Source organism: Nansenia antarctica, assembly GCF_963989245.1.
Source record: "Nansenia antarctica genome assembly, chromosome: 15".
In the NCBI taxonomy this organism is placed as follows: Eukaryota; Metazoa; Chordata; class Actinopteri; order Argentiniformes; family Microstomatidae; genus Nansenia; species Nansenia antarctica.
Window position 1 is genome coordinate 21,599,609 of NC_137685.1, and position 22,500 is coordinate 21,622,108.

At 47.5% G+C, this 22,500-nt stretch overlaps 1 protein-coding gene across 1 annotated transcript in view; it reads left to right on the forward strand.

Annotated features, from left to right (window-relative positions):
• sema3fa (sema domain, immunoglobulin domain (Ig), short basic domain, secreted, (semaphorin) 3Fa) overlaps nt 1–22,500 on the forward strand; it is a gene marked incomplete at both ends in the record, with an annotated part of 86,510 nt that overhangs the window by 55,108 nt on the left and 8,902 nt on the right. Inside the window, 5 exon segments of the mRNA XM_080546081.1 lie at nt 815–904; nt 2,796–2,889; nt 4,461–4,580; nt 6,891–7,030; nt 9,237–9,351. Of these exon segments, the coding sequence (XP_080402207.1) occupies nt 815–904; nt 2,796–2,889; nt 4,461–4,580; nt 6,891–7,030; nt 9,237–9,351 (559 nt within the window).

Consider the following 22,500-nt stretch of genomic DNA (forward strand, 5'->3'; position numbering starts at 1 on the left):
AATTGGAGGGTTGGATTTCAATGTACAGGCCAGTTCCATCCCTCCCTCTGTCATTCTTCTGTCGTCTCCCCAGTCCCTCCCTCAAGGCCCTGCCACGGCTGCTACGTCACTTGAACTTTAAGGACTTTCTCCTTTGGTAAAACGAGAGGTGTAAATAGAAGCCATTTGTTTGGAAGCTCTCCCAGTCGTCACGGCGACGCATGCCGTGGAGTCCTCCAACGAGCTTAGAAGGTTCTCCTTGTGATGACCTCACCTCCTTGTGATGTCATGACCTCACATCCAACATTCGGGCCTTTCTCTAGTCTATGGGTTTCCCTTTCACACGTTTTTTTCTCTTTTTTTTTCTCTTTTCCCTTTTTTTCCCCCTTCTTTTTCCTACTGTGTATGTATGTTGTGCGGGACGTGTCTATGTGTGTACCTGCATGGCATGCACGTGTTTGATGCATGTTTGGAGCTTGAACTTGGTGGTAACTGTTTCTGAAACTCATCCAGACTAACCCATGCATGTACTGGACCACAACACACTGAACGCTCTTCCACCTGATGGGTCAGACAGACGCTAGGGGGGTTGTGTCTCAGTGCTGCCCAGGCTTTTCACATCCTTCTTCTTCATTCACTGCTTCATCGTGGTCACGGTTGTTTTCGGTTTGGTGGGTCTTCTTTGGGCTGTTCTGTTGTTGTTGTCGTCATGGTCTACACCAGGGTGACTTCCAGGGATTTCAGTTGTTTTCTTTTGGGGGGGGGGTCTCTGGTGGGTTGTTGGTGGGACCGGGTCGTAACCGGGTGGCACGCTGTGCCGTGTCCTCTGTTTTAGGGCTCCCTCTACCTGAAGGCACCCCAGGCCGGAGGGAGGACGAACCGGGCGGCAGACTACAGCACTACGGAGGGGCCGGTGGAGCCAAAGGTGGGCCGTGGGGTGGGTCTGTCTGGGGTCGGGTCAGGGATTGGGTCGGGGTTGGGTTCGGGGGCCAGGGTCTGGGTCCGGGTTTAGGTCTGGGCCTAGGACTGCGTCGAGGTCAGAGTCTGGGTCTGGATCTGGGCATGGGCCTGGTGGGTCTGGTGGGTCTGGTGGGTCTGGTGCCCATCTTGTGTCAGACAAGTTCTGTTTCCTCATGTTTAGTCTGTGGAGGCCCACAATGGATTGTTGCTGCCTAGTGTAGAAACAACAGGATGTCGACAGATAGAGGCAGAGGGTATCATACAGGATTGCTGACTCCAGAAAGGTTCAAAATTCAAATTCCTAAAGTTATGGTTACCTTATCCTGTTCATTGACTTAATGAGTACATACAATGACTTTGGTTATTATGACCACAAGATATATGTAGTGTGTCTCTGACTTGGCGCCCATAACTCATCTTGGCTTTACACTATATTTTAATGTCCATATAATCATCCAAATCATTCAGTGGCCGCGAGAGAGAGAAAAAAGCATTTGTAGTGGAGGCATTACAGTGGTCACATCGATTCCAACTCGAAACGCATAACTGCTGATCCCCCCCCCTATAAAGATTTACTGTCCAAAGTATGTAATAAATGAATGTCTTCCAAAATGGAGAACTCATGATGCGCTCCAGTAGCTAGGAAAACAATGGAATGCTTTGTAAACGTTACAGCCCTCAGCTGTCTGGGGAGTAGTTCTGGGCTGAAGCCTGCAGGACTGCAGCCATAGACACCAGCGTGGACGAACACACGGTCCAACTCTAACAGCCTCTTCTCAGAATCAAACTAATATTCCTAGGACTGTATTTTTATAGTTTTTTTTAGGGGAAACATTTTGTTTGTCTCACTAGCCTTTTTCTCCAATAGGTAGGCTACAGTAAACCTATTTCACAGTTGTTGTTGTTGTTGTTTTTTCCGTTTTGCAGTGTGCTAATCCCTCAACTAAACCATAAAAACAAGAATACTAGCCTTTTTGTCAAATAGGGAGACCTTTTTGTGTACTGCTTTCGATTAGTAGACCTATTTGACAGTTTTTATTTCTGTTTTTTATTTTTATTTTTTCTAATCTCTCAACTAAACAATACAAAATAAGGGCATTTTTTCCATAGACTCAAGATGGGTTAAATCATATAGTGTGTGTTATCTGTGTCTGAGAATCTGCACATGAAAAACAGGTCATCTAGGTTTCCATGACTACGTAGGAAACACATGGTCAGTGTTGACACAGATACTGAAGATGTCATCTTGTCTCCTGGAGTTAGGAGCTCTAGTTTACATCACTAACATAAGGAGCATGGTGGATCGCTTGTGTGTGTGTGTGTGTGTGTGTGTGTGTGTGTGTGTGTGTGTGTGTGTGTGTGTGTGTGTGTGTGTGCGCGTGTGTGTGTGTGTGTGTGTGTGTGTGCGCGCGTGCGTGCGTGCCTGTCTGTCTGTCTGTCTGTGTGTGTGTGTGTGTGTGTGTGTGTGTGTGTGTGTGTGTATGTGTGCATGTGTGTGTGTGTCTACACACAGACAACTGGTTCAGCACAGGATAGAGCGAGAACTGTCCTGTCCATCACCCTACCCTGTTCCCTGTTCCCTGTTCCCTGTTCCCTAGACTGGTCTCCTCCCCTGCTAACTGTGGCTACCTCTTGCTAAATAACCAGTATCGATTTGAGGCCCAATTTACTGCTGTTTAAAATGTGTGTGTTCATTTATGCTGACAGTGGCATTCCCATGCTTAAATGCCTCTAATGCACAAATAGGACAGGAATCAATACTGTAGGCTATTCACTGTATATTGGAAACACCAACATATTGATAACCTTTCTTTGTGTTTGCGCATGTGTTTATTTCTGTACTTTCTCTATTTTAGGAATACATTTTCCGTCTGGAGCCCGGCAAAGTGGATTCTGGGAAAGGGAAGTGTCCTTACGACCCAAAACTCAACAGTGTCTCGGCTTTGATCAGTAAGTGTCTGTTTGTCTCTCTCTCTCTTTCTCTCTCTCTCTGGTCACTCCCTCCTTTATTGGGAGAATGGAGTGGTGTTTTATGGGAAATAAATAGTATTTCCAGTCGAGCTCAATTCCTGTATCCCTCCCTAATGAGTGTTTGTGGACAGTCCAAGCCCTGTGGAGGCTATTACCTTTTACTGCGCCATTGCCGAGCGCCACTCAAATACCTTGTTAATTCAAATACTTTCACCTCTTTTAAAAACCGTTCCTCCTCACTTTAAGCTCCCCAGTGATGACTCTACCACAGGCCAATAGTAACACTGACCTCACAAAGTTTGGTATCATTTTCATATTTTAATGCCGTTCTGCTAATAGACCTATTGCTAAGCCACGGCCCCTTTGAAAACTCAGACAAACAAACAACGCTCGCTCAGATTCTTCACTGACAGTGACTGACTGACCGACCGTGACTGAATGACGTTCAATGACTTACAATGGCGGGAGTTCAAATTTCGGATTTACAAGTAAGTAATAGACATGTTCTTAAAGCGTCTAAAGATGACAAGAATATTTCGTCTAGAAGCTTTTCACCGTCAGATATTAGCGAGTTGTTTGTCCGAGTTTTCTGCCTGTAGTGACTTTTGCTGTGACATGATTGGACAATTCCTATTTTGGGGGCGTGGCTTAGCGATAGGTCTATTATGAATCCAGTCATACTAAATTCAATCTGATTCTGTAACAAAGTGGGGGGGGGGAAAACGAGTGTCCGCTCCCTATGGCTATCTCATGGCAGTACTGTTGGTGGTCTACGGGTGGTCAGCATGTTGCAGTTGGTCAGAGGTGGCCGTTGACCTCCTCCGCCACAGTGGCATGACCCCCCACCCGGACCCCCCGGACCCCCCACCCAGTGTGTGTGACTTCCCATGCCCCCCCCCCCCCCACTGTGACCGATCTCTGCCCTGTCAGCCCCCGCACAACCTTCGTTGACCTGGGGGGGAACTACAGTAGCACTCCAGAGAGCCAATCAGCTGCTACCCAGACCAGGGCCACTGGCGCAGTGACCACATCCTGCCCCAGGTCTCCAGGGTCGGTTCCTGGGCTCTCCCTCCCTCTCTCTCTCCAGCCAGAACCACACCACTAGGATCTCTCTCTCTCTCTCTCTCTCTCTCTCTCTCTCTCTCTGTCCATCCAGACCCAGACCGCAGAGGGGTCTTTCTCCCTCTCTCTCTCTCCAGCCAGACCCAGACCACCAGCTGGGGCTAACTGTTGGTCATGTGGAGGGGCGTCTGTGCTCCAGTATGGTATTGCTCTAACAGAAAACTGGAGCCCGTCCACGACAGAGGGAACCTAGTTCTGCTGCCAACTGCCATCCACAGTTTTCCTATTGTTAGCCTCTCACTGACCTCTCTCTCTTTCTCTTTCTCTCTTTCTCTTCTCTCCCTCTCTCTCTGTCTCCCCCCCCTCTCTCTCTCTCTCTCTCTCTCTCTCCCTCTCCCCCCCTCTCTCTCTCTCTCCCTCTCTCTCTGTCTCTCCCTCTACCCACCTCCCTCCCTCCCCTCTCTCCGTCTCTTGGTTCTGATTGACAGATGGCGAGCTCTACGCCGGGGTCTACATCGACTTCATGGGGACAGACTCGGCCATCTTCCGTACCCTGGGGAAGCAGACGGCCATGCGGACGGACCAGTACAACTCCAGATGGCTGAACGGTAAACAGCCCCCCCCTCACACACGCCCCCCTCTCACATCCCCCCCACCCCCCCCTCATACAAACACCGTCTCCCAGGGGCCTTTTCAGTCTCGTCACCATGTCAACGGATTCCCCCGGGGTCTCTACAGTGCATTCCGGTTCCGTCTCTCACACTACCTCTAGCGTGTCTGAGCCAGCCCATGTGGCTGTTCCAGGCGTTAGAGTCGTTAGCGGCATTAGAGTCGTTAGAGTCGTTAGTGTCATTAGAGTCGTTAGCGTCGTTAGCGCCGTTAGCGCCGTTAGCATTGTTAGCCTCGTTCACACATCATTTCATCACTCCCCAAGCTGTTCTTCTGAGGATGAGCTGAGGGCACAGTTTTTGTTTGCTCCTCCTTGCGGTGGTGACACAGGGTCTGAGCGTCGTATCTCAGCCCACACACTGACCACACACTGACCACACACTGACCACACACTGACCACACACTGACCACACACTGACCACACACTGACCACACACTGACCACACACTGACCACACACTGACCACACACTGACCACACACTGACCGCACACTGACCACACACTGACCACACACTGACCACACACTGACCACACACTGACCACACACTGACCACACACTGACCACACACTGACCACACACTGACCACACACTGACCACACACTGACCACACACTGACCACACACTGACCACACACTGACCACACACTGACCACACACTGACCACACACTGACCACACACTGACCCCACACTGACCACACACTGACCACACACTGACCACACACTGACCACACACTGACCCCACACTGACCACACACTGACCACACACTGACCACACACTGACCGCACACTGACCACACACTGACCACACACTGACCACACACTGACCACACACTGACCACACACTGACCGCACACTGACCACACACTGACCACACACTGACCACACACTGACCGCTCAGTAGCACACAGAGCCGTGGTACTGTAGACCCTTTGAGAAAAAAAGGTTCCAAAAGGCTTCTTCATTTGGTCCCTGTAGGCGTAGGGGAACCCTTTGAAGAACCCATGCTGGTGGTGCTGGGTAGAACGTTTGGGTTTCCATTTAGAACACTGTGTGCTGTGTTCTGTAGAACAGAACGTTCGGGTTCCATTTTCGAACCCCCTTTTGGGCTTCCGTTAAGAACTCTCTGTTATGTGGAAAGAGTTCAACATGGAAACCAAAAGGGTTCGATACGGAACCCAAAAGAGACAAATGAAGAACGCTTTTTTGTGGGTCTAGCTAGCTGCTAGCACCTTTGTTGTAGCAGTCAGAGAGATGTCGAGTGGGGGTAGCTGAGGTCGCTGTGACGGTCTCTAATGGACCACGGTGGAGACGTGGCGTCATTAGGGTCTAAGTGCTGGGTGGTGGTGGTGGTGGGCGTGTCCAGGTGGGTCAGCGAGCATCACCATTAATCACACCACCTCAGAGCATGGCGTGGTCCCAGACAGCCCCCCACTATGACCTTGCTGCCCTCACCCCCCCCCTCCTGCTGCCCCCCCCCCCCCCGCACGCGTCTCAACCGCCTCACAGCTGGAGCGTCCCCTCATCCCACACCTGCGTCCTGCTAATCAGCCCCGAGGCCGTGTCCTCCCTGCACCCATCCACACGCACACACACACACACACACACACACACACACACACACACACACACACATATACACAAACATACACAAACAAACACACACACACACATACATACACAAACAAACACACGCACACACACACACACACACATACACACACACACACAAACAAACACACACACACTCCGACCCGAGAACCCCCAGGGTGTCCTGTTCTCCCCATATGGGTCCCTCCCCCTCCCCCTCCCCCTCTCCCCCCCACCCTGTCTGTCCCCATTTGGGCTCTTGGCCTGTAGCAGCAGGGAGTATTAGCCAATGAGGTGCATCCAGCAGTGCCCCAATAAGTGAGCCAGCGTGAGGTGGAGTGTGATGTCATAGTGTACTGATATGGAGGTAACGAGGCAGCTTTGGAATGTAGTGACATGTGCTTCAACTGTCAATCCTGGAGCGTCTGTCACATTATCACCAGTTCTCTTTGTCTTTGTCTTTGTCTTTCATTTTCTCTCTTTTGCTCTCTCTTAATCTCTCTCTCTCTCTCTCTCTCTCTCTCTCTCTCTCTCTCTCTCTCTCTTAATCTCTCTCTTTCTCCTCTCTCTCTCTCGTTCTCTGTCTCTCTCACACACACACTCATTTACTCCCCCCCCCCCTCACTTCACTCACTCTCTCTCTCTCTCTCTCTGTTTTCAGACCCTACGTTCATCAAAGCGCAGCTCATCCCAGACAGCGCCGAAAAGAACGACGACAAGTTGTACTTCTTCTTCCGGGAGAAGTCTTCAGAGATGGGCCAGAGCCCCATGGCGCAGGCCCGGATCGGCAGGATCTGCCTGGTGAGTGGACCGGAACCGCTAGCCTCTCCCATCACCACCACACAGCTCCCTTATGTTGAATGAACATCGTCATCACTCATCATGTCTGATAAGCCTCCATACCATAATGGGCCCTATTATGCACTTCTTAACTTGCCGTCTTAAGTCTTAATTAAGACGCACCGCCAGGTTAAGACCTACCGCCACCCTTATTATGCGCTTCATACGCGCTACTGCTATTATGCCGGTGTCGATAGGCGCCCACACATAAGACGTAAAACTCCCGTGCATATATTGCTCATTGTGGGAGTGTTCATATGTTAATGAAGTGCACTAGGCGCCCCTGCTATTATGCGATCTGACTTTGCTCCTCGCGCTAAGAAGTGGTTTGAAAAGTTCTTAAGTTTAGACTTCATGCACGTTTTGAAACACGAGCGCGCCTCCGCGGTTTGCGCATGCATGTGGGCACACATGAACACGCACGTGGCTCCACGGCAAGACGTCAATTACGGTCACAGTATAAATGCTTTATTTCAGAAGGGAGAGGCAGAGAAGCGCGCTGACCTCCTTCTTAGGACTTCCATAATAGCATAGCGCTAATGACTCAACGCAGCCGGTTCTTAAAGGGAATGGCACCTGGCACGCTGATTGGGTTGATTGAGAAGACGCCCAAAACACACCCATGACTAATTTCTTTGCTTAGCGCCGGGTTTTAGGCGCCCACTACCGCACGCATAATAGCAAAGTGGCCTTGACCACGCCTCCACGTCTTAAGTTTAGATCTACCGCCTCGTCTTATTGATGAAGTGCATAATAGGGCCCAATATGTCTTAACCCCTCTGAACCGGGAACCATGGAAATTCCCCCACAAACCCATCTTCTGGATCGTGCCGTTCAACACCGTCGTAAAAACGATATCACTGCCCCGACCCCTCCCCCCACCCCACCTCCATTCTCTCAACACCCGACGACAAAATCTCGGAAAACCTCGACTCAGTGTCTTTTGTTGGGCTTTGATAAACTATAAGAGTGGGAGAGTTTGTCCTTTGCTCCCTGGTTAGTACACATCAACACACACACACACACACACACACACACACACAAGTCTACGCACACTTAGAGCAATGTTTATTCAATGATGCAAGTCCCAGTTCTGCTGTGGCTTGTGACAATGTTTTCCTTAGTCAGGGTCAGAGGGTGACCCTGTGTATAGACCCCCCCCTTCCCGCCCCCTTGCTATATCGGCCCCAGGGGACACTAGGTCTGTCTGTCTGTCTGGGCCATGGAGCTCTGTCCTCCGCTGAACCGAACCCCTTTGGAAACATCCCATTAGCTGTCCTAGCACAGATACACACACGGGTGTACGTGTTGGAATAGAATTCTTCATGTTATCACGTTGTTAGTGTAACTCTGCCCATGTCGGAACATGTTCGTTTCGCTACGCTGTTGGGATAAATCTGTCTTTACTGTAGAACCTGAATGATGTTACCGCAACAGCGACTAAAAACGAACAGATAATAATCTGTTCTAATAAATGATCTCCCGTTGTTTGGGACGAGGCCGACGATTGGTCCGTGTGCGTGAACGTTCTCTGTGGTGCTTTTCTCCAAAGAAAACTCCTCAGATAGTCCTCCCTAGTTCAACATGTGGAGAAGGCGTGTGTGTGTGTGTGTGTGTGCGTGTGTGTGTGTGTGTGTGTGTGTGTGCGTGTGTGTGTGTGTGTGTGTGTGTGTGAGGCCTGGAGGTCTGGGCTGTTAATCACGTTGGCCCGGGCCTTGGCTCGCCACCTCTGGTGTTCTGATGAAGGAGCCTGGCTGCGGTCCACAGCAGATGGACGGGCCTGACTGACACATGGGTTTGATGTTAGTCGTACTGAGCCCCTCCAAGCCTGTTTCTGGCTGCCGGTTCTAACCGTCCTCCCGAACGCAGCTGTTCATCTGGGTCTGCGGGGACTGTGGAGCGGACTACTGGTGGTGGTGGTGGTTGTTGTGCTGGGGTGTGACGTTGACTCGTGTGTTCTGTGTCTGTCTGTCGTTGTCACCCCCCCCCCCCTAATCCCCATTCTCCCTCTCTCTCTCTCTCTCTCTCTCTCTCTCGTTCTCTGTCTCCCCCCCCCTCACTCTCTCCTCCCCCTCACTTCTCTCTATCTCTATCTCTCTCTCTGTCGTCGTCCCCCCTCTCTCTCTCTCTCTCTCTCTCTCTCTCTCTCTCTCTCCCCCCCATACAGAATGACGATGGTGGACACTGCTGTCTGGTTAACAAGTGGAGCACGTTCCTGAAGGCCCGGCTCATCTGCTCGGTGCCCGGAGCAGACGGGATAGAGACCCACTTTGATGAGCTCCGTGAGTTTGGCTTTCAACTCTCAACACACGTGTCACTTATTTCTTTAGTGATTGCTGCTGCTGCTGCTGCTTCTTCTTCTTCTTCTTCTTCTTCAAACTCTTCACCTGCATAATTTCAGACCCCATTATATCTGTAACACAGTATGTGAAAACAGTGTTCCCATACTGCACTGGGGTTTCACTGAAGCCTCATCAGAATGTCAGTTCTGGAAGACTAATGGGAATCATGTATCTGGTGTTACGTAACTATGGCTGCATTTACACCGCAGGTCAAAGTGACACAATTCCGATTTTTTTGCTCCCATGTGGCACAGATCGGATACGTAACATGGTAGGTGTAAGCAGTAAAAAAGCACTTTGAATCTGATGTTCTCAGATCCTATTCAGGCCTCATTCTCATACCGGTCTCAATCAGATATGAATCTGATGAGTGTCATTTCGACTGCGGTTTAAGCAGGCAGGTCGCATATAACGCTTGATTCCGATTTGCACGTAATTGAAAATACGACGGTCTTCGCATTTTGATGACGTTTGACGTGAGTTTCACTCACTTCAACAGTGAAGTCCTCTTTCTTCTCCGCCTTAAAATGAGGCCAATATTTTGCAGACCTCTAAACATACTTCGGAAAGCGACGGTTTTATATTATAATATGCGGGTCGCATGCGGGTCGTTTCAAGTGTTGCGAGTGTAAGCACAGGTATCAGATATGGATCATTTGAAAAAGTAGGTTATAGGCGCTAAATCGGAACTAGGCATTACGACCGGCGATGTAAATGCAGCCTAAGTGGCGTCTGGTGTCTGGTGACTCTCTTCTTCTCTGAAGTCTGATATTCCAGGAACAGGAGGCAGAAATCGGAGGACGGGCTCATTGTAGTGCATGGAACAGAAGAATTCTGTATCAAATGGTATCAAATGCATGATGTGTTTGATAATGTCGTGTATTCTTATTGGTTATGAATCAAACAACAGCTAGTGAGTTTAAGATGATTTAATCCGAGTTACAAACAGATTTATACATACACGTGTTGATCCTGGGGCCTGGTGACAAAAAGAGACCGCTTCCTCCCTTCCTCGCTGGTTTTCCCTAATCCCCTAGATCCCTGCCCTCTTATGCAAATACAGTCACAGGTCATAGCCTATCACCTTATCTAGATGGTCATGAGGGCCGTCCCCTGTGATGTCACCACGGCCCCAAGTCCGAGGGGCTGGTCAGATTACAAGAGCCATTGCACAACACTAGAAAATAGGATATATATAGTAGAAAATATACGACACATCCCCCCTCGGACCACCCAGAGGGTGTTCCGAAACTAAACGACCACAAAACAAAAACAAAAACACAAAACCCCACATAAAAAAAATAAAATAAAATAAAAAATATATATATATTTTTTTTTTTTTTTTTTTTTTTTTTTAAATAAACAACAAAAAAACAGAAAAACTACACCAACACACATCACAAGAAGCACAATAACACAGACCAACCCAGGACCAGTATTAGGAACCAAAGATATCATAAACAAAAAATAGAAAACAACCAATAATAAAAAGAATTTTGAAAATAACAATCACAATTAAACTAAACACAGTTCATCATGCACAAATCAATACAGCAACTTCCAACGACCGATGTTTTCTTTGTCCTTGAAGCGTCAGGGTCAGAGGTTACTAGCACTTGTACCCAGTTGGAGAACAGCCTTTACCGCTGTCTCAGATTGATAACACTTTCATAGTCAGCAGCTTCCATTTTCGTTGCGCTAGGAACAGAACCTCTTTCCTATCTTTGCATAACCACTACATCACTTCTCAACTGACATCAATCACATACGATATAGAAATAAACAAACAATACACAAATAATGACATTCAGTTATCATAACACATAATTCTCCAACAGTAAGCATAGGACAAAGGGAATGCATTAATGCATAGATCTTCACCTCAGGTGAGGACTAGTCTTCTGAAAAGTTCATTAACGTGGACTGAGTGACTGATTTTCCAAAAACAGTCAATGAGGCCCTGCCTCCTAAGAAAGTCAAAAATCATGTCTGCTATAATAGGTGCTCCTATCTTAGCAAAATAAGTTTCCCATGCCCCTAAGACCGTTTCCAGCCATGCTATCATCTGCTGTCCATTCCCGTCGTTCCCTTTGATCTGCTGCTTCACTACCCTATTCATAGTCTTTAATCTTTTCCTAACTGGTCGTCGTCCGTCAGTGTCATTGAGGTTCAGGCAGCCGCCTGGTCCCCTCCCACGCTGATCAAGGTCTGGGGAGTCGCCCTCAGCATCATCTGAAGCATGGTGCAGGCACTCGCCAGCATCCCCAGTAGCACAGGTGTCCAGGCTTTGGACACTCCCAGGCTGGACCTCCAGACTGTCAGCACTCTCTGCTTCGTTGGTTTCTGGTTCATTGGCATCTGGACAGCTTTCCACTGTCCCCTCGGTTTCAGGCACTGCCGGTAATGTCACTGGCTGTAACACTGGCATTGCCACTGGCTCTGGCAACACCACAGCATCTCCTCGTAGCTCCTCCTTCTCAGGTTCTCTGGGGACCTCGGCACCTGTTGGCACAACATCCTGCCTACTCTGTACATCCACCCCCCTGTCCACCACCCGTGGCCCTATTGGGGTAGGGATATGCCCAGACACCACTGGTGTACCCACTCTGATGTTGTTTCTCCAACAGACCCCACATTGACCTAAAGCATGGTCAATCTGTTCCATCAAATATGGACTCCAAAACCCATATTTCTTGGTGATCTTGCGTCTTACCTCCCCCCTAGCCACATGTGCTAATCCATGAGCTTCCTGTATTAACATGCCTAATAAATCTGAGGGTGCTACAACCAACCCCTCATGATTCCTCCATAGACCTGTGTCATCCTGACTTGCCCCCCTTGCTAGCCAAACGTTCTTGTCTAACGTAGTTACTCTACTCTGTAACATCAATAAATCCTCAAGTGTGACCATGCCCTGTAACTGCTTTTCATGTGTGACCAGAAGACCTTTACCTGCCTTGTCTGCTCCTGTAATGGCTTTGGCTGCATCCTCTGCAGCCCTGTTACCTTGTGTGACATGTGATGAGTCAGACCTGTGTGTGGCACACTTCACTATGGCTAATTCCTTTGGCTTCATCATGGCTTGTAACAGCTTCATGATCTGTGCGTGATGCTGTATAGGCGTACCATCAGTTCTCTTAAAACCCCGCCCCCTCCATACAGCTCCATTAAAATGACAAACATTATGTGCATAGGCAGAGTCGGTGTACACTGTCACTCTCCGTCCGGTTCCCAAGTTGCATGCTTCTGTGAGGGCAATCAATTCAGCCAACTGAGCCGAGCAAGGCTGAGGAACTGCCTCAGCCTGTTCTACAATAAACTTTGAATTTTGTGCTTTAACTAAGGAATACCCAGCGCACAAAGTTTCTCCTACCCCGTAACAAGACCCATCAACCCAATATTCTATATCAGCTCCCTTTAAAGGCAAAGCTTGTAGGTCTGTTCTATGCTTAATCACTCTGGCTGTCGATGGAACCTGAGCACCGGATGGCATCGTCACCTGACAGCCGTCAGGTGTGCATTTTACTGTACAGTTCAATTGGCATAGAGCATCTCTCCCTAGCAGCCCTGTTGGCGTGTGTTCTGACACAAGTGTTGACAGAGTTGCTCTCTGTCCCTTGTACTCTAAGTCTACAAGCTCAGTTGTAGGAATCAGCTGTTTAATTCCCTCAAATCCGATTGTCTTCACATATTCTCTAGACATAGGGAGGTGCGTGGCGCCTTCAGGCTTCTTTGTCACCACCAGCTGGCACCTCCCACTCGGATCTTCCGGGCACCCCTATAGGCCAGCTGCTGGGCCTCCGTAAGGGTTCATCACTCCTGGAGCAGGTGTAGTAGGGGGCCAATATCCTCCTCCTTGGCTCCCCCCTGCGCCCCCCTGGGGCCTGTTGCAGCAGGCACAGGCTAGATGTCCATTCTGGTCGCATTGGCATGGTTCTAGCATCTCCTTCCCTGCTGCTGTCCATCCCCCTGGTGGTGGTCCTTGGCCAGGCTGTGTGTACATCTGGTATGGAACCGCTTGCACCCCTGGTGGCCCTTGTGGGTATGGATACCCCCCTTGTGGCCCCTGTGGGTAGGACTGGTAAGTAGCAGGATACCCCCCTTGTGGCCCCTGTGAGTAGGACTGGTAAGTAGCAGTCTGCACTCCAGGTGGCTGTTGCTGTGGGGCTAAAGCCTGCACTCCCTCTATGTTCCTCTCGCTTTCAGTCAATTGCAAATGAGTCAATATTCTGAGGGATTCTTCGTCTCGTGCCTTCTGTATCTGAATGTTCTTTCGATATAACTCAACTTGATGAGCTACGTGGTCTATATAAACAGCTTTGTTCATGTGTCGTAGCCCCACCACTTCTGCTAGCTTATCCTTAACTGGGGTAGGAAGCCCTTCTTGTATTTTTTCCCTGATTATGGATTTTTCTAAGGGGTTATCTTCAGCGTCTTTCCCTGTCACACTTCTCCATTGAGAGTGCACACGGGCAACATAACCCCTGGGATTCTCATCCCCCCCCAGTGGCTTCACAATGATATTGTCTGGGTGAATGTGAGTAGGGTAGGTCTCTCTGATTGCTTTCCACAGCCTGCCTCTGTTTGCTGCGAAGAGCTCTGGATCATAAACTGATGTATTGATATATCTATGAAGTCCTGCCTTCATCAATATTTCCTGCATTGTATCCAATCCTGCAATAAAAGCTAAGAGTCTTTTCAGGTCTCCCATCGCGGCCTGCGTTCCTGTCAGTATCACGTCGACCTCTCGCGTCCACGAATGTCCTCCCTCTTGAAGAACTGGGAGTTTCTCGATCACTTCAGACAAATCTGTATGATGCCACGGATGATATTCCATCTTGTTACCCCGAATCAGCACTGGACAGTTCTTTAATGTATTTGATGACATTCGGTGACAATCTCCCTCTTTCTCCGGGCGTCTTCTCCCACCTTTCCTTTCGGCTGTGGCTATCATCTTCCTGACCTGCGCGTTGTAGCCTCCATCTGCATTGTCGTCATCACTTGAGTCTTCACTGCCATCTTCGCTGTCATCTTCCTCGTCACTCCTGTCGTCCCCTTTTCCCCTTGGCTCCTTCTTCTTCTTCTGGGAATGATCCTCCAGTGCCTTAGCATATGGAGGGGGACTGGAGGCAGGACACAGGTCTGGGGATGAAATGTTCAATTTCTGTTCCAGTGTTCTGGCCAATTTTTTTTTCTTTTCCGGTTCCATCTGAGCTATTTTCTGTCCCTCTACCTTAAATAGATCTAAAATAGCTAACTCTAACTTGCGTTTCTCTGATCTAATCTTTCCTCTTTGATGTGCTTTGTGCCCATTGATAAGTATTTCCAATGTTGCAATTAATTGTAAATTAATGCTGCCCTCTTTCGGCCACGGCTGTTCAATGTATGCCCAACGGCTATTCCATTTCGTTGACATTTTGCTAATTTCCCTAACAAGAGGATTCATTTTTTCCACTATAGCCATAGGGGATAACGTAGCCAACATTCCACGATGTTCACTAATATCTTTTAACAGCTTCGTAGAATTTGACCCCATTCTACTTGCTCAATATGCTGACAATATTCTATATTAGATAAGGTGTACGCTTCTTACAACCCACCTTATTTTGCCTTATTTGCTAAACAAATGCTAGTCCAATATAACTGTATTAACCGCCCACACAAAACCACTACAACCCAGAACAACAGATTTGCCTCTTGTGTATGTCAGTGCAGTATTAACTTAAATCTAATCACTTTGTAAGTACTTTATACTTAAATGTGTTTCCTAATTGTTTATGAATATGTGTCACTTGATTACTCATTCAATACTAATTACAGTTCTGGTCAACACAATTATTAAATCACAAAGGCTGGTCACACCTAAGTATTCACCGATCCACAAAAACCCTTTTACTGCTCAACTATCAAATATGTACTATTCTGCTATTCCTTAATCAAACACTGTGGAAATGACCTAACTAAAATAAAATATGTAAATTACAAATATTAATTATAACCTGTAAAGAAATCGACTTGTTATTTGGAAAAGAATGAATGATTAATTATTAATTACAATCTGTAAAGAAATCGACTTGTTAAGTGAAAGGAATGAATGATTAGTTAGAATTATTCATTGACACTTCATTGATGTAAACCTGTAAAGTCAATTAGCTATTATCGACACAAAGAAATGGTTATTATTAGATTATCACAAAACAATTGATCAAAGTTCTGTGAAACAGAAAATGAAATGATCTGAATAATTAATTCAATCAATTAGTAATTAATTAAATTAATTAAAGTAATATCTAACAATCATCTACAAACATCATCAATGAAGGAGGGTTGTATTTCATCAATTTACAGAGAGCCAATGTTTTAAAAATGTCTTGTCGTATTTTGGCCAGCAGATGGAGCTGTGCTCCGGCTAACGCGCATCGATTGCGCATGCGCCAACTCTTCCATGTAAAATGGAGGCTATGAATGTTTTAACCGTAACTCTAAACTATTTAAAATACCCCGAGATCAATTCACTATATCTCTATCTTTATCAATACTAGTCTATGTGTATGGTTTTATCGTTATCTTTAAGAGATGAGTACTGAAATCTATCAAACTCAGGTTCCCTTCTAAAGGAATGTTCCACTGTGTGTCTGCGCTTTTTGCAAAGCAGGAAGAGGGAAGGGCTTTATTGTTCTTGAAAGCCCACGGCCGTATTGGGGCCTGCTTAAAACAATCTCTTTAACACAACTTGTTTTCATAAACGATTACTTTTCACGACACAGCAATATCAAGATTATCTTTCAATCCAGTTAAACTATTATTTATCTCATTCAAATATTCTACGTTCACGTTTCCCTCATAAAGATGGCCTCTGTGTGTGTCCTTTCTCAAGGACAAAGAAAAATGGCGTCTAAGAATAGATTCTCTGACAGGACACTGCAAATGGCCGCTTACACAATGGCGTCGTTTCAAACAGACCCTTAACACAATTCTACACACACACTCACGATATTCCGTAATACCGCTATTAGTTACACAACTAATATCTTAACATAAAAAAGCGAATTACCAAATTCAGCCCTATATCACCAATATACCAATCTAATCGTATATTTACAAAAACGGACTTCAAAATCCGGCTCTCACCAACCCCAGCTTAAAGACTATGAAAGATGTGTTTCTATTTCAACAAGATTACCGTTACACAGATTCTTTTGACTATAACTTATCTGAGATTTACAGTCTATTTTAAACACACCAATCGACTAGAGAGCGATCTCTGCAGAAACCTACCTTCTTCGTTAGATTGAAGTTTGCAAAATACTGTAAATTAAGCTATATTATCTCCGTTGCTTGCTCGCCATCATTGTCGTGTATTCTTATTGGTTATGAATCAAACAACAGCTAGTGAGTTTAAGATGATTTAATCCGAGTTACAAACAGATTTATACATACACGTGTTGATCCTGGGGCCTGGTGACAAAAAGAGACCGCTTCCTCCCTTCCTCGCTGGTTTTCCCTAATCCCCTAGATCCCTGCCCTCTTATGCAAATACAGTCACAGGTCATAGCCTATCACCTTATCTAGATGGTCATGAGGGCCGTCCCCTGTGATGTCACCACGGCCCCAAGTCCGAGGGGCTGGTCAGATTACAAGAGCCATTGCACAACACTAGAAAATAGGATATATATAGTAGAAAATATACGACAATAACATTCCTTATTCGGTTCCATTTACAAAGAGCCTCGTTCTCTGATTTCGACCTCCGCCAGCCTCCCCTGATCCTGAGTGCAGCTTGAGTGCTGAGAACTGGCAAATGGAAAGTGAAAGCTTGTATATGTCCCTGTAACCAGCCTAATAGAAAACAAGTGTAAATCTTGGGTTATTGTTGACAGATTCCATATGTGGCGCATTTCTTCATCGTCCACATAACAGACGTTTCTCACGCACCGCCAGGCCGAGATTCTCTCTTCACTCTCCATGTCTTCCGCCCTGTTCTTCATTATAGATGAGGGTCTTTGGGGCAAAACCCTCCCAATTTCCCTCAAATGTGGAAGCCATCATACCGTAGACATGATTGTGTGTGACGTCTTGACTTTGCAAACTGTAATACGGCATGAAACCAAAGACAGCGACGTGTGTCTGTATAAGCCAAGTGATCGTCTTTTTCAAGTCGAAAAAAAAACAAAAAACATTGTTGATCGATCTCGACATCGCGGTTCCTCCGGTTCCACCTAGCACCTTCCGTGCATACCAAACATTTCACCAAACATCCGACAAAATACTACTAAAAAGTTAGCTTGAGCAAGTGTCTTGGCTGCAATGTTACGTACCGTATCAGTATCTGCACACAGGTGCTGTGCATCTCTAGCCTGTGTAAACTAACCCTAGAGGAATTTCGGAGGAGGATACAAGCAGGGATTAAAATATCACTCTATCACTGTCTCATACACTTATCTCTAATCCTACTACCCTAATCCTTGTCTACGCGTCTCTGGCCTTGCTCCTTTACCATCTCCTCCCCAAAGCAGGGCTGCTGGAGAGAGTAGAGAGTAGTAAATCTGCCGGGTTGGAGGGGGTCCGCGTAAGGGTGGGTTGAGCCTCGGTAATGAGCACAGAGGCTTTGAAAAGCTCTGCTGCTAAGGCTGTCCCTGGATCAGTCAGGCGCCCTGCAGGGAGAGAGGGATGATCCTCACCTGTCTGTCTCTGCTACCACTCAGAGCTCCTGGTTGTTTCAGGGGGAACAGCGATTGCTGTGTGCTATATAGTATATGGCATTTAATCCCAAAGCGACTTACATTGCAGTGAGTGCATTTTTCAGTATATACTGTATGTATGATCTCAGCGGGAATCAAACCCCCCAACCTAAGCGTTGTTAGCGGCTACGCTCGAACTCCTGAGCCACAGAGGACCTCAGGTCAGGCAACCTGCAGAGAGAGAGGCATGATCCTCACCTGTCTGTCTCTGCTATGACTCAGAGCTCTGTGTGTGTGTGTTTGTGTGTGTGTGTGTGTGTGTGTGTGTGTGTGTGTGTCACTCACCCTCCCAGGGCGAGGGGTAGGGGAACAGGAGAGGAACAGCAGTGCTGCGTAAGCCTGCTCAGCTTGAAGTGATTATCTATGGATGTTTACTAGCAGGGCCTGTTAACATAATCACAATAGTGGTGGTATTGTATAGAGTCTATACTACGGTATACGTGACATTATTTGTATGCACAAAATGGCCGTGACCTGTATCACGAGTATCAAGTTTTAGTGGGTTTTTTACAAGAATATTTTGCTTTATGTCGACATATCTGTGTCGTTTCTTGCTGATCTTGCATATCTTTTCCGCACAAAAGAATATTTCAAAACCATTTCCTGTCCTGTCGCAGCTTTTTGCATATAGTGGTGCTGTCAGGGTTGGGTTTGGGTTTCTGTTAGTAATAAAGACCTCGACTAGGGATAAGAATGGTTATTGTAATACTACATGACTGCAAACCTCAAAACGTATGTTCAGCATTAGTGACCGTTTCTCAATGTAAATATCGGACTCGATGCTTTCCATCTTCCTCCCTCGATGGGTCAGTCGGTTTACCCCCGAGTCTTAGGGGGGGAGGCTGATGGAGGTAGAAATCAGAGGACAGCCTCGTTGTAAATGCATGGAATACAATGAGGAACGGTAGGATACCATGTGTGTTAGATACCATTCCTCACTCCGTTCCGTGCATTACAATGTCAATGAGCCCCGTCCTCCGATTTCTACCTCCACCAGCCTCCCCTGGCTATAGTCTGAGGCCAGGTCCAGGCAGGGGAGGTCAGGGGGGGCTTGTCACCCCCCGAGGTTCTGGTATACCCTGATACTATGAACTGCAAAGATTGTGGTTGTGGGTTTCCCACAACCCGTTGGCAGCCTTGCAGAAACGAACGGTGTCCAGAGTCTCGGTCATCATGATGGAGCCCAGAGGAGGCATCAGAGAGGCTTCTGGGAAGGTTCAGGGGAAGAGAGCAGAGTAGAGTCAGATGTGGAGGAGGAAGAGCCCTGGCTGAGGCACGAGAAAGAAGTATAGAGAGATGGGGGTGGGGGGTAGGGTGGGAGAGAGAGAGAGAGAGAGAGAGAGTAGGGGGGGGGAGAGGGGGGGAGTGGGTAGGGTGGGGGAGAGGGGGGGAGTGGGTAGGGTGGGGGGGAGAGAGAGAGAGAGAGTAGGGTGGGGGAGAGGGGGGCAGTGGGTAGGGTGGGGGGGGGGGGGAGAGAGAGAGAGGGAGTGGGTAAGGTGGGGGAGAGAGAGAGGGGGGGAGTGGGTAGGGTGTGGGGGGGGAGAGAGTGAGAGAGAGACTTTGTTGGCAGGGTTTCAGCAGGAATAATGTATTCCTGTCAGAAGATGAAAATGGATGTGTGGGTATTGGTGGTTTTATTGCCTTTTCAAAAGTGTGATGGGGGGAAAAGACAATTCTCTTTCGGGTTCATTTCATAGTTCTTTCTTTATGATATTGCAAAGCTCCCCAGAGTCCCAGAAGAACACTCTTTTCCTTTCCCGGCTGCTCGTCAAAATGACTTTTATTGTCTGCAGTTTGTTTGGGTTTTTATTTCTCATTGTCATCATTCTGGAGCAATGGGCTTTTTGTGTGGACATTTTAGACTCCGTGTTTTCCTGTCACCCAGGGAGCCCTGCGGTTTGTGTTTGTGTTTGTACAGCCGTGGAGCACAGTCAGAGGAATCGTTAGGGAAAACACCATCTACCGTAGGCAACAGTGGCTCTTTCTTTCTGTTTATCATGACTACTCTGGAACGTCTGTCTTTCTTTCTCTCCCTCCCTCCCTTCCTTCCTTCCTCCCTCCCTCTCTCCCTCTCTGTCTGTCTATGTCTGTCTCTGTCTGTCTCTCTCTCTCTCTTTCTTTCTCTCCCTCCCTCCCTTCCTTCCTTCTTTCCTCCCTCCCTCTCTCCCTCTCTGTCTGTCTCTGTCTGTCTCTGTCTGTCTCTGTCTGTCTCTGTCTGTCTCTCTCTCTTTCTTTTTCTCCCTCCCTTCCTTCCTTCTTTCCTTTCTCCCTCCCTCCCTCTCTCCCTCTCTGTCTGTCTCTGTCTGTCTCTGTCTGTCTCTCTCTCTCTTTCTTTCTTTCTCTCCCTCCCTTCCTTCCTTTCTTCCTCCCTCCCTCTCTCCCTTTCTGTCTGTCTCTGTCTGTCTCTGTCTGTCTCTCTCTCCCCCCCCCTCCCTCCATTACTTGTACCTCTCTTAATTTTCTTCACTCTGTAAGTGTCTCTCTAACTCTAGGTGGGCCCTCTACCCCACTCAAGGAGTCCTTGCCTGGTTTGACACATCAAACAAAAAAAATACAAACGTCAATGATGCAACTTGTTCTGGAAGTTCCCCCCCCCCACTTTCCTCCCAGTCTGTCGCCAGAAGCTCTATCAAACTGGCGTCAGATGGGTTATGAATTTCTTCGCCCGTTTGCCAAAAGTTAATTCCGTTTCATGTCTGCTGTCAGGCTCATAGCCTTGCGATACAAAAGAAACGTTCTCGCCATGATTACAAACTCATGGGGTGTCTAACCCTTCTGCCGCTTTGACGGCTTTATAAGGCCAAAAATGTCTGTTTTCACAAAACTAAGGTGAACTCTAGAAGTCCTCTAATAACAGTCATGTTTATTCTTTGGCCACACATTTGACGTTGAGGAGGCCTGAGGCATAAACTCAAGAGTACACGCTCAGTTTCTTAAACATCACTTTGAGATCCAGAGGTGTTTGGGAGAAGACCTGCATGCTGAGTGCACGATGGTGTTTTTGCATTTACAGCCAAGTCTAAACACGGCCCAGCGTTGAAAGGTCTATCTGGCTGAGGGACCGGGAGGGTGGAGTGCATTAGATTAATGTCTCGCTTCATACTGACGATGTTTTTAAAAAGGTCCCAAAGTTATAAACGGCGGAGAGGATCACGTTTCAGGGCGAGCGTCGTATTATTAGATATTCATAGTGACTGGCACTGCCAGGGACTTGTGGTGGCGAGCTACACTCGTCCTCTCGACAGTACCCTCCCTATCCGTCATCCTGGCAGTCATGTGATCCCCTCCTCCCCCTCCCTCCCTCCTCCCTTTCACCTGATGGAAAACATTGACACTGGAATAGCGTTCCCCTTCAGGGGGAACTGGAAGTGTTCTAACTTTTCAACTGAGGTAGTCGTCGACTTGAAATTGATTTTAATTTCCCCCCCCTTTTATTGTTTTTTCCTTCCCTTTCTTTCTCACTCGTTCAGCCATTGGAGGATAACTCGGGGTCCGATTACCTCACCTCCGCGGATCACGGGAAGCATATGGCTTCCATTAAAGCCTCGTTACACCCGAGATCTCAGTTTCATATATCCCCCCTCCGAGACCCAGGGGTCTGTGTCTGCTCTGGAAGGGGTTTAGCTTAGAGGACCCCACTATGGCCGGAAACCCTGGTAACCGTCGCTGTCCAATACATAAAGGTTTCTTTCCCTTGAACCTCCTCTCCTGCCTCCTGTGTAATTCCAGGAAGTAGGAACTGTCCGCATGTCACAATTTTAAAGGAGATTTGGCTGGAATCCCAGCTGGAATATGATGAATAATAATATAATCTCTGTCCAACTTGGAGAGAGAGGGGAGATTATAGGTGACTAGATCACATCATTCTCCAGTTTAGCTTTGATAAACCACTGTTGTCCTGTTCATAGGTGCTCTGATGTGTGTTAGTCCGTTTGCAGAGTCACCGAAATGTAATTAGTTCATTATTTATTCTGGTCTGTGGGCCTGGGGTGGTCCAGTGGTCTAGGTCCAGTAGTCTCAGCACCATTCTCTTCTGTCATACTCTCTCCTCCTTACTTTCTTGTCTTTCTTCACTATCTCTATCCAATTAAAATGACAAATATAAGAGCGGGACAGCCCCACTAAAGAAAATAACCTTTAAAAACCGTGAGCTTAGAATTATAAGGTTCTATTTCCGTTTAGGGTAGTTCAGAGATATTGGGCCCTATTATGCACTTCATTAGTCTTAAGCAATAAGACGAGGCGGTAGATCTAAACTTAAGACGTGGAGGCGTGGTCAAGGCCACTTTGCTATTATGCGTGCGGTAGTGGGCGCCTAAAACCCGGCGCTAAGCAAAGAAATTAGTCA